Source organism: Arachis stenosperma, chromosome 8, assembly GCF_014773155.1.
Source record: "Arachis stenosperma cultivar V10309 chromosome 8, arast.V10309.gnm1.PFL2, whole genome shotgun sequence".
In the NCBI taxonomy this organism is placed as follows: domain Eukaryota; kingdom Viridiplantae; phylum Streptophyta; class Magnoliopsida; order Fabales; family Fabaceae; genus Arachis; species Arachis stenosperma.
In genome coordinates, this window is record NC_080384.1 from 52,601,964 (window position 1) to 52,614,961 (window position 12,998).

Genomic DNA, 12,998 nt, shown 5'->3' on the forward strand with positions numbered 1-12,998 from the left:
TTTCTTCACAAGTGGAAACATATCCGATACCTAATTTATTTGGTATGGATTTAGTATTTGATGAAGAGGCCACAAATTTTATAGAGGAAGTGTTGGAAACAGCATCTTCCTTGGCTATGTAGCCTAAACCAGATTTTTCAAACAATGGTCTTTGACTTGCAAGTAATTTGTCCAAGTTATTGGAACTTTGTGCAAATTTTGCCAAGTCACCATTCAGTCTTTTAATCATATCATTTAATCTTTCATTTTCAGCAATTAACTCATGAGAAGGATCCACAATGTGCTTTCCTTTTAATTTTTCAAGTTCAGATTTTAAAAATCTGTTTTCTTCAATGATGTCCAAAGCACATTCAGTTTCCTTTACTTTTTCTTTTAAGAATTCATTTTCAGCTCTTAACACATCTCTTTCAGATCTGCAACCATTGTATTTATCAAGCAGTTTTGAGGTATTTAAAGTGAGATCATCAATAATAACATGCAAGTCCTCAATGGTCAAATCATAATAATTTACCTCATCAAGATTGTTGTTTCCAGCCATGAAACAGTCTTTGTCATCTCCTTCAGATTCTTCTTCTTCATTTGAGTCATTCTCAAGATCCTCCCAAGCTGCCATGAGTACTCTCTTCCTTTCCTTCTTTCCTTTGTCCTCCCTTTTGAGCTTTGGACAGTTTGACTTGAAATGTCCAGTCTCCTTGCAATGATGACATGTCACCTTGCTCAAGTCTATCTTGTGCTCCTTTGAACTTGAGCCCTTGTATTTGCCTTTGCTCTTCAACATCCTTCTAAATCTCCTAGCAAAAAACAAAAGCTCGTCATCTGAAATACCATCACTTAACTCACTTTCTTTCGGTTCTATTTGTGACTTAAGGGCTATTCCCTTTTTCTTTGAGTCTGTGTTTGTGTGTGTGGCTTCATAGGCAAGGAGTTTTCCTCTCAGCTCATCATAGGTTATTGGACTTATGTTGTTACTTTCGGTTAGGACAGTGGCAGTGTTTTCCCACTCTTTTGTGAGGCTTCTAAGGAGTTTTCTCACCAAGGTTTGTTCTGCGTAGTTTGTACCCATAGCATCAAGGTTGTTGATTATGATTGAGAATCTCTCAAATGCTTCATCAATGCTTTCTCCATCCTTCATGCTGAACATCTCATACTCTTTTCGCAGCATATCAATCCTCATTTCTTTGACTTGTTTGGTGCCTTCATGTGTAACCTGGAGTTTTTCCCAGATTTCTTTGGCTGTCTTGCATCTAGACACCTTCCGGTACTCTTCAAAGCTGATAGCACAGTGAAGAAGGTTGATTGCTTTCGCGTTCAGCTCTATCTTCTTCTTATCATCTTCATTCCATTCAGCTTCTTCTTTTGGAGTCACCACTCCATCAGCACTTGTTTTTGTTGGGATCTTTGGACCACTCACAACGATCTTCCATAGGTTGTAGTCAATGGATTGGATGAAGATCCTTATCCTTTCTTTCCAGTAGGAATAGTTCTTCCCGTTGAAGAAAGGTGGTCGGTTGTTTGACTGACCTTCAGTGAGGGTGTAGGCAACTGTGGTTGTGCCCAAGTTGTTCGCCATTGGATCTTTGCTCCAAGCGGTTAAGCTTGATTCTTGAGACCTTTGCTCCTGATACCAATTGAAGGTTGTGGTAGGCTTAGAGAAGGGGGGTTGAATCTATGCCTTCCTTTTCAGTTTCTGTTTCTGACCTTTTTAATCAAAGTTACAAATCTGATTCTGTTTGAACTCAGCAGCGGAAATTTATGAGACAATTTATTTTTGTCTCATGAAAAACAGAAAACAGAACATGACAGAGAAGAAAAAGCTAACACCAGCATATATCCTGGTTCGGTTGCCTTGTGCTATGCAACCTACATCCAGTCTCCTCCACAAATGTGGAAGAATTTCACTATAGTTAACAGTTTTACATACACCAATTTCACACTCAAGTTCTACTCTAACTTGACATTGGCTATGCTAACATCTAACTATTTTCTCTTAGTGCTAACCCAACTAAGAAAGGGATACCAAACAGGAATAAGATACAAGACACTTGACCAACCTAAAGAAATCTGAAAATAACTCTAGGCTTTTCTCTCAAGTGTATCTCTCAGCCTTTTTCCACTCATGGCTTTTTCTCAAACTTTCTCACAATGCCTTTTCTCTCAAGAAATTACAGAAAGATAAGCTTTAGAAAAGTACATTATAATCAGAACAACATGAAGGAGATTGACTTCATCAACAGCCTCTAAGCTATGTGAAAAACCAGCTTTGCAAACCTCTGAATTTGTTCTTCAATGTTGGCAGAATGCTTCTTTGATAGAGAGCATTGTCCAAGTAGAGGAACTTCACAGGGAATACTTCACAGAACTCAACGTTTCAAACTCTGGTTTTCTCTCCTTACCTTGAATGAACAGCAAGCTCTTCTTTTATCTCCCTGCATGTTCCTTGGTTCTTCCTCCAAGGTCAACATCTTGAGCCTTGAGCTTCACCAACCACAGATTCACTTTTTCTTTTCAATCATCAAATTGGAACCTTTCCTTCTGACTTTTTCAACTTGACCGAAAGCCATGAATATGTAACTGAACTTGTTTTCCAATGGTCAACTAAAATCTGAACCCTTGAATACCAACTTGGTCCCCAAGTCTTGATTAAGACCGTAGATGCACAGCAGAATAGGGCAGATAGCAATTTTCCCTTCACAGCCATTTTCGGATAGAGCAGAGAGTAGGGAAGAAAAGGATGAAGATCTGATTCATGCAAGATGATATAGTTTACCTTTCTTAAGCTTGATTTAGCTTGGGATTTCTGATTTAGCTTCTGTGCTTCAAGCTTCAACTCTCTCTCTCTTGCTTCTTTGGTTAATGGCTTATGGAAGAAGCTTTTCTTCTCTTTCTCTTTCTTGCTTTTTCTGAAATCTTGATGTGACTTGATTAGAATGAAGAAGAATGTTGCTTTGGTTGGAGCATTATGGTGGGAAATGAAAATCAATTCGGGTTTGGATCATGTAACCCGTTTGGCCCATCTGATTTCTTTGGCTTCTTCCTTTGCTTTTGCTTGGGCTTTTTATTTTGCTTTCAGCCCAATATTCTTTGCTGAATGCCTTTTATTCCATTTGGGCTATTACCATTTGGCCTGCAACAATAAACAATTAGTTAATTAGTAGATATAATTGATCAACACTAATTATTTATTTTGCTCAAAAATAATGTTTGTCATCATTAATTAATTTAGTTAATTTCTTAACTCAACAGATAACGATTTTGTTAGTTCAATAATAATAATGAGCAATGTTAGGGGGCCAGTAATTTTTGTGATTGTTAGCCATCAATTAGCCATCCATGATGATTTGATGGTGTGAGATTGGTGTGAGAATGCTCACCTTCTTCTGCTAGTTACATGCTGGCCAAAATTCAACAAAACTGCTGGTCCCCTAGACTTTTTCATAATAATAAGGTGATTGCTACGGTACGATGATAAATTCATACGTACCGATACGTTTAAAATGTGGACAAATAATAATAAGACAAGTGGAATTTATTTTCCACGTCAGCATTTAATTTTTTCTTTTTTAAATATATAATATATCACCACTTTTACTAAAACACCCTTTTAATTAAATAAAAATAAAAAATAAATTTTATTTAATTTTAATGAAAAGACTTAAATATCCTTCTTTTATTTAATTAGACAAAAATACCCTTTGAATACCCCTATCTTAACAGCTTCTCCCCTAAACCCTAGCTTCTCCACCACCGCCGCAAGGACTGCCGCCGTCCGTCGCTCTCAGGCACTACCATCGTCGTCTGGTCGTCCGTGCTTCTTCCTCCTTCAAGAATCGCAGCTTATTCTTCCTCGACCTCGGCGCATCAGATCCTGGTATTCATCTGCTCCATCGCGATCCTGCCGCCGTCCGTCGGGCGCTCAGTCACCATCGTCTTCGTTTGGTCGTCGCAGATTCTTCCAACCCACCACCGTCTTCAGAGTTGTGTTCGTTGCCTGGCCTCTGTCTCCATCACCATTCTGCCCCCCTCTTCTCAGACTGCTCAGTAGAAAAACCCATCTCCATTCCAGTTTTCTTCCTTCGAGTTCAGAGAGCAGAAGCTCAACCAAGAACAAAACCTTAGACTTTGATGGTCAGTATGTACTCGAAGCCATGCATCATATCCCTCCAACTCCTTCCATGGCTGCTGCAAGAGAAGAATCTGAGAATGTTATGTTTGGTGCTTTGGATAATCTCTTTGCTAATACAAAGATTAAGCCTAAGGATATTGGTGTTCTTGTTGTGAATTGCAGTTTGTTTAACCCAACTCCTTCACTTTCTGCAATGATTGTGAACAAGTACAAGCTTAGGGGTAACATTAGAAGCTTCAATTTGGGTGGTATGGGTTGTAGTGCAGGAGTTATAGCCATTGATCTTGCTAAGGACATGCTTCAAGTTCATAGAAACACTTATGCTGTTGTTGTTAACACTGAGAACATTACTCAGAATTGGTACTTTGGGAACAAGAAATCTATGCTGATCCCAAATTGTTTGTTCCGTGTTGGTGGTTCTGCTGTTTTGTTGTCCAACAAAGGCTCTGTTAAGAGAAGAGCAAAGTACAAGCTTGTTCATGTTGTGAGGACTCATAAGGGTGCTGATGATAAAGCTTTCAGGTGTGTGTATCAAGAACAAGATGATGATGGCAAAACTGGTGTTTCTCTCTCAAAGGATCTTATGGCTATTGCTGGTGGGGCTTTGAAGACTAACATCACAACTTTGGGGCCTCTTGTTCTTCCAATAAGTGAACAGCTTCTGTTCTTTGCTACTTTGGTTGTTAAGAAGCTTCTGAATGCAAAAGTGAAGCCTTATATACCTGATTTCAAGCTTGCATTTGATCATTTCTGCATTCATGCTGATGGGAGAGCTGTGATTGATGAGCTTGAGAAGAATCTTCAGCTTCTGCCTATGCATGTTGAGGCTTCTAGAATGACACCTCACAGATTTGGGAACACTTCTTCAAGCTCTATTTGGTATGAGCTGGCATACACTGAAGCCAAGGGAAGAATGAGGAAGGGGAATAGGGTGTGGCAGATTGCATTTGGAAGTGGATTTAAGTGTAACAGGGCAGTGTGGCAGGCACTTAGGCATGTCAAGGCTTCACCCAAGTCTCCTTGAAAAGATTGCATTCATAGGTATCCAGTGCAGGTTGTTACATAGCTTTAATTTCTGCTACTCTCTCTGGTACACATAGCATAAGCCAATAATCAATCCTATTCAAGGAGATAATAGATAATGTCTCAGCTGTTCAATCATCACTTTAGAAGCCTATTTTTGTTGTTATTTTTAATTATTCTAATGCTTCTGTTTTAGTTACTTAATCCTTAAATTAATATTTATGTATTTGTCACTGAATCCTTTATTTCACTTGGTTGCATAAAGACTAATGCTAGATTTATATCAGCAATATAATGACTTTTGCTTTGCCTTGCTATCATGTATGAGATGCTACTAAGTTTGGTTAATCACTGTAGTCATCAAACATTTTGCTAAGTTAGGCATCGTTTTCCCTTCTAGTAATTTTTTGTGTTGTGCCAACTGGAAGAAAACCTGTCTCTGTTCCTGAGGTAACAAGTTCTGGGATATCTTCTTGTGCTGAAATTAATTTTTGTTTCCTTCTGGACTATGCTTATGCTTAGAAACAAACTTTGTTCTGCCCTTCCAGTTTTTTTATGTTTTGTTTGTGTTTTTTTTTAAAGAAAAAGAGCAGCAGCTTTGTTTTTGGTATGCTTGGAAACCAAAATTTATAGTGTGCCAGTAACTTTGTTTTTGTAAGAAATTGCATCTTCCCAGAATCCTATAAGCTGTTGAAAATGGTTGGACTATTTTAATTATAGTGCAGGAATTTTTTGTTATAACTAGTGATGTAAGTTTATCCCATTTTTGCTTTGTTAATTGCCTGTAGCTTCTGGAGAGTAAGATACAGGAGGCGAGATCAAAGGAGGATACTCTGAAAGCAAGAGCTCAATCTGCAAAGTTTGTCCAAACCATTTTCTGATTGACTCGCATTTTATTACAGTCTATTCCTAATCCCTTTTAATCCTGGTTTTTTATTTATGTAATAAATGTAACTCTCTGATTTTGTTCTAGAACAATTCATTTTTCCATTGAATTTCTTGTCATTTGTTGAAAGAAAGTGAAAGAAGTTTTGTGGTCAAATATTAACTGTAAGAATAGTTAGATCTCTTACGAAGAATTCTGGTGTTGGAAAGTTATGGCATTAGCATTTTTTTATTCTTCAGCTATGTTTTGTTACTATTATTTTCATATAAAACACTGAATATTTAGCATCAATGGCCTTGTTACAACGTTTCTACTCATTGATAAAGCTTACATAGACTTCACTTATGCAATTTATAAATTTCATTGTGGATATTAATGTACAAGGAATCAAATCAAGGAATGTTACAAGCAATTGTTAAGTTGTAATCATGATTGCATCCTCTGAAAATGAACAAAGTATATACATGAAAGAAGAAAGAAAACAACAATAGAGTGGTGCAACATGCACATTTCAAAGTATATCAAGAGCATGTACCTCGAGGCAGTGTTGAGTTTAATTCTTTATATACAAGTAAGACAGTGAATGATAGATTACAGGCTTCATTTTGTTAGCATATCAACCGTTGAACAGAAAAATTATGATCTTATTGCAGTTACTTGCAAGTGAAATTACTATATTAATCTGACTCACAACAATGACACCATTTTGCTTCCCATATAGTCATCAATTTTGTTAGCATATCAACCGTTGACTCCCTAACATTAACTCTAGTGTTGGATAACAAATGAATTTATATTCTAAGATAGGAACAGAGACAATGAGTTAAACAAATCAAAAATCAATTACAAGTGGGAGGGGAAAAATGGTGGCTTGTTTCTATCCAAAACAAGCAACAAAAAATATGCATTATCTACCATGGCATTCATCCTCCTTTTGGCTCTCCATATCTCTCTATCTGTCTACCAAATTACTCTGATAACCACTGAAAATGAAAAACAACCCAATCCCCTTTAAAAAGTGACAAAGTTCAAGGGATATGAATGCAACTTTGACATTAGAAATATACAATATGCACCTTCCAAGAATGATCACCCACCGTTACAACTTTAAAAGGGGTTTCTAATGGCTCTCCATACATCTCATTGAATAATGATCACCCACCGTTCATTGACATGATCAATCCAAAAACAGCCACAACATACTATTAAAAAAAAGGGACTGACTAGGTAGTAAAATGAAAAAATAAATACAATCATTGGATTCCTCCCAATTTAAAACACATACATGCTACTAGTTCACAATCATTGAACCACATAGTTTTAGCACTATGTAACAGATATTATTAACTAAAAGATGTTCTGCCCCTTAAACTTTAATAATAAAGAATAATATATTAGATTATTGTGTTCCTGAACTAGTTCTCACGTAAAGAATAATCACCTAAAAGATAGAAAAAAAAAAAAGGAAATGTCATAACATGCTTCCACTCTAGATAGATATGCCTAAAGGCCTTAAAAAATAGCAACAGCCTTCTTCTTCTTCTTCTCATATCTGATTGGTTCTCATGAGACTGATCTTGCTTGACTATGGTATCCTTCCAGCCCTGTTCAAGCAAACAAAAAATAAGCAGGCTTCCTGGATCTATTACTCTATGAGATCTGTTTATATATAATTGCAAAGGAGATGGTAATTGAGATCTAGTAAAAGCAAATGGAACGATAAATTCGTAGTTAATGGACTATAATTATTCCTGAGTCCAGTGACAAACCTTCCATGCTTTTGCAGCAGAGATCGACGAACGGACTGAGTGGGATGAGCAGTTAGGACCAAATCTACAGTTTGCTTCTTCAAAGCATCAAACACTTCCTGTGGGGACTTTTTCAGTTCAGTCACAAGCCTCTTGAAGGTTTCTTCAATGTCAGATTCAGTGATGGCAGAGTTCTCATCAGCAAAATCGCCCTTCTTTAATAGCTTAATCCTTCTTCGGTAGGCAATTTGAACTTCTTCTGCCAAGTTAGCCAAATTAAGCATGTGGGAAAATGATTTGGCAATGACAATAGAATCCCCAGCATCAAGACCAGTTAGCATATTCCCAAGTTCCTCCAACTTCTCAGTCTTATGCTTCCTTTCATACTCAGCTGAAAGCTCATAACAATCTTGATCCTATTAAGCATCAAATTGTTTAAACTATAAGGCACAACAGGAAAATAACAAAGAAAGAAAAAATTACAGAACAAAGCGGAAGATTGGGTTCCTCTTTTTGAGTCAGTGCCAATCCTTAGTATGTAACATGTTTGAGAGTACTTGTGCATATTAAACTTCTCCCCTCTTTTCTAGAGTCAATAGATCAAAACAAGGTTCTGAGAACCGGACCGGTCATCGAACCGTTCTAGTCATTGGTTCACTGGTTCATTAGTCCAACCGGTTCAACCGGAAAAACCGTTTTAAAATAAAATAATAAATAAATTATAAATAAACATCCTAAAATATAATTATAGTATAATATAAATCTTAAAATATCTTTGAAATTTAAAACACTACATAAAATATCATCAACCTAATCCATATGATCTTATCAAAATACAAACTCAAAAATTAAATAGTAAAAAAACATATCTAAATATTAAATCCTAACATCATGATTTATCAATCATCAAAATCCACAAGAACTTGTTGCAAATTTGCTTCGGTGGATTAGGATTAGGATTAGCAGCATCATTCGAAATTAATAAAAGTTTTATTAATCTCTATTTGATTAATACTATTATCTATAACTGAAATTAATAAAAGTTTTATTAATTAAAACAAAATTAAAGACCAGCCACAGCACAATGAAAAATAAAAAAATTATCAACATGACCATATCTAAATTCTGCCACCAACATTCAGCAACAAACAAAGCCAGCAAAACCAGCAATAATTAGGAGCCAGCAACTACAAATCAAAGCAAAACCAGCAACTACAAAACAAAGAAGTATCCATAACCAAATACGAAATTAAAGACTAGCCATAGCACATTGAAAAATCAAAAAATTATCAACATGAGCATATCTAAATTCTGCCACCAACATTCAGCAACAAACAAAGAAATAAAAACAGCAGGACATTCAGCAGCAAAAACACCATTACCAACAGCATTCAGCATTCAGCAACAAAAATTATCATTCAACAACAAACAGGGCATTCAACAACAAAAATTAGCATTCAACAACAAAGTGTGATCTTATCAAAATACAGTCTCAAAAGTTAAATAGTAAAAAGAAATATCTAAATATTAAAAACCAACATGAAGATTTATCAATCATCAAAATCCATAAATTAGAACCTTGTGACTGACTATTATTCGAACTAGGTGGATTAGGATTAGCAGAATCATTTGAATTAGGAGGATTGGCAGACGAATTATTACTCAAACAGGCATTATAAGCAACTGCTTCTTGATTAATACTTTCATCCATAACTAAATTCAATAAATCATAATCCAAATTAAAAACAGCAACAGAACGGCTAGAAATCCAATAATCATCCATAAGACCATAGAACAGAATTAGTAACAAATCCATTACTCAATTTCAGAATCAGTAACAAATCAGTAACAAAAAGCACATATTAGAACAGAATCAGTAACATCAGAAATCAATCACTAACTTCAGAGTTCAGATTCACAAATTCCTAATTTCAGAAATTGCATATTTGAGTAATTTGAAATTTCAGAGTTCAGACCACTAACCTTGGTTAAAGCATTTCATCAAACATGTTGAGTGCGGTAAAATTAAAATGAAATAAGAGAATCCAAAGCTTAATTTCAATGTGATAGAGAAGAGAACAAAACTATTGTAACTTTAATTTAATCTATGAAAAAATCCAAACCACTACCAAATCAAATAATTACTTATTGTAGTAGAAATCAGAAGTTGCAGAGTTTGAAGATGAGTATTGGTGTTGTCTGTTGTGTGAGTGTATTGTCTGGTGGCTGGTTTAGGGAACTCACGGCGGGGACAACAGAGAGCAGTTCGACGAGTGGAGCACGCGGGTTGGTCGCAGAGTTTGAAGCAGAGCAACGTGGCTTCCAGACGAACGCGAACTCGAACGGTGAACAACGAGTGAACGCGAACGGTGAACGCCGAGCGAACGCGAACGAAGACGCGAACGTGAACGGCAAACAAACGGCGACGGAAGCGTGGCTGAGCAGACAAAGACGACGGACGCCGAGCTCGAGGAAGCAACCGCGCTCGGTGACAGCGAACAGGGGTTGAAGACTTGGAGCACGAGGGAAGCTAGATGACGGATGGCGAACTTTGAGTGCGACGGACGGCAGCAGTATGCCCCCTCCTTGTGGCGGTGGTGTAGGCTTACAGTGCTAGGGTTTTGTGGTTAGGTTTGTGATTTCTCTGACTGAAAGAAAGAAAGGGAGAACGGGAGAAAGAAACGAAGGAGCTTCCCTTTTTGTGTAAACCGGACGGGTTCCGGTTCGGTCTGACCGGCCGGTTCTCGTCCGGTTCAACAGTTTTTAGCCGATTTTCTAATTGTCGGTTTTATATGCCTGACCGGACCGTTAATACTGTCGGTTCGCGGTTAAACCAGTTTGACCGGCCGGTCCGGTCCGATTTTCAGAACATTGGATCAAAATATTACCAAGAAAGAAAAAAGCCATACAGATTTTGTGCATCATATCAAAGTGGACCTGAATTTATTTACTTAAGAGTTTGCATTTACTTATGGCTCTAAAACAAAGTGGATATTCTATTAGCATGCCTACCCTAAACCAGAAAAACATCGAGCACAATAAACGGAGAACTGAATGGCCATCTGTAAGTTCTCATATCACGAACATTCGCATGAATCCTCTACGGTTACATAACTTAGTGATCTCACCAATTTTTTTTTATTTTTTTGCAGTGGATCCCGATTTTATTTGAGCCTCCTGCATACATGGATTTGGATGACTTAGATATTAAAATGGCAATCTATGTGTTTGCACCAAATAAAAGAAGGTTAAATATCTCATTATCTATCTACTAAAAATTTGAAAAATAGTTCAATATTAATGTGATTCGTATTTGTAGTGATGAGGTATTGTCGACAACAAACAAATTTAGCGGAACTCGTGACAATTTCAAGTCATTAATTCCCAAGCAGTGGGTACATGGGGATGTAAGTGCATAATTAAACTGCTATGTCTAGCATACTTTAATTTCTAATATATTTATTTTATCACATAGGTGTTGGATTTGGTTGCTACTATGCTAACCATGCAGGAAAAAGAAATGGGATGTCAAACAAACTGGTATTTGCCAGCTGTATTTTCGGTACATAATGTCTTTTTCAGACTTGTTACCGTTTTTATTTATTTTATCTTATTACTTAATTGGTGCCACTGATTTACCCCCTAACTATTAAATTCAGCAATTCATACTGCAATGTGATACCAAAATTGAAGTTCTGTTGAAATATTATCAAAAAGAATTTATGAGAAAAGTTGATGAAGGTCTAAAAAAAGTATATGATTTATTGTATTTTAATTTTTTTTATTATTTAATGGCATTTATCTTTATGAATTGATATATACCTTTTTTTAAAAAAAAAAAATTGTATCTAGTAATATTCTAATACGTGAAAGTTGGTACTAGATTTTTTTACCTGTCAACGAGAACAACAGACATTGGTATTTGGTTGTTTTTGATTTGTGCAATCATCAAATAATTCTGTTAGACTCCCTACCGATTGCTACAAATAAAGAGTAGAAGAGATCGAGTATAGTAAAGCTGGTAAATTAACTTTTTCTATTTTCACTTTTATGACTTTTTTTTTTAGGTTTCAAATACCGTCCTTTATTTAATTTTTTTTCTATATAAATAGGCAAAATATCTGGAAGATATGCTCAAGTATGACTCGTTCTATAAATACAACACTCCGTTCAGGCCAAGGATACTTGATTTTGCATTTGTGGATATGCTAGAAACAGGAGAACAAGCTTCTGGCTCGTAAGGAATATCTGTATTTGTGTTTTTTTTTTTCAAATTTTTATCTGCATAAGCTAACCGCGTCTTATTTAACACAGTAATGATTGTGGGGTATGGGTGACAACCTGGATGACAAACTACAGGAAGACGTATAGTTATACAATAAATGTAATTTTCTTTTGCTTAAAAAAATAGTACTTCAATTGCTAATGTGTATGGTTTTGTTGGTAACCTAAAATATTTATATTTTTCAGGTTAACCATGGTACAAGGATGCGACTTGCGTTGGATTTGATTCTAAGATCCCACAACTTGATGCTGCGCAATGTCATTGAATCTGCTACCAGGAATTACAATAAGTATAAACAAAAGGAGTCAAACAAAAATTAATTAATCGTAATTGTCATGTAGTCATGTTAAGATTATATTAACTACTAAGACTTGTTAGTTTCATCTCTTTTACTTAAAAAATTATTATGCACTATATTTTTTATGGACTCTTGTTGAGAATTAATGTTTCTGTCTTTCGTTCGATTTTAGTTGAATTTACGTGAAGCTTAATTTTTACTCTAGCATTTTGATTCCTTGAACCACTTCTGTGTTGTAAGCTTAATTGAAAATTTGATACTAAAATATATTAAGTATTTTAAATAAAAACAGCATGAGAGAATGGTTATAATCTATCTTTTGAAAATTGGTTCGGACCGACCGGTTAAACCATGAACCGCTACAAAAAACAACTCGGACAAATGTTAAAACCCCAAATTTCAAAAACCACAATTGAACCGTTGAACCGGCCAAGAACTGGTCGGTCAAACCGAACCGTCATTTGGCCGGATTCTTGGAATAAGGGAAAAACGCAAAGTTCTGAAAACGGTTCGAATTGACTGGTCAAACCGGTCAATTCGTGAATCGAGGGAAAAAGCGGTTCGGACCAAGATTCTGAAAACCCGTTCGAACCGGTCAATCGAACTGTGAACCGGTACAAAAACAAATCGGTCAT

At 36.2% G+C, this 12,998-nt stretch overlaps 2 protein-coding genes across 3 annotated transcripts; one reads left to right on the forward strand and one right to left on the reverse strand.

The window, feature by feature from the left end:
• The first annotated feature begins 3,732 nt into the window (after positions 1-3,732).
• On the forward strand, positions 3,733-6,257 carry LOC130944359 (3-ketoacyl-CoA synthase 4). 2 transcript variants are annotated; one of them, XM_057872650.1, is made up of 2 exons: positions 3,733-5,164; positions 5,935-6,257. In XM_057872650.1, exon 1 carries the CDS (start codon positions 4,146-4,148, stop codon positions 5,145-5,147), a length of 1,002 nt encoding a protein of 333 aa, XP_057728633.1. In that variant the 5' UTR covers positions 3,733-4,145; the 3' UTR covers positions 5,148-5,164; positions 5,935-6,257. The 2 variants fall into 2 exon arrangements, with proteins under 2 accessions (XP_057728633.1, XP_057728632.1); XM_057872649.1 differs by having other exon boundaries at positions 3,734-5,177; positions 5,935-6,256.
• Positions 6,258-7,031: 774 nt separating this feature from the next.
• LOC130946193 (uncharacterized) lies at positions 7,032-12,327 on the reverse strand. The gene is made up of 4 exons (XM_057874866.1): positions 12,265-12,327; positions 10,025-10,393; positions 7,802-8,196; positions 7,032-7,636 (listed from the first exon to the last, which is right to left on the reverse strand). The coding sequence occupies exons 1-4, from the start codon at positions 12,325-12,327 to the stop codon at positions 7,618-7,620; spliced, it is 846 nt and encodes a 281-aa protein (XP_057730849.1). The 3' UTR covers positions 7,032-7,617.
• Positions 12,328-12,998: the final 671 nt, after the last annotated feature.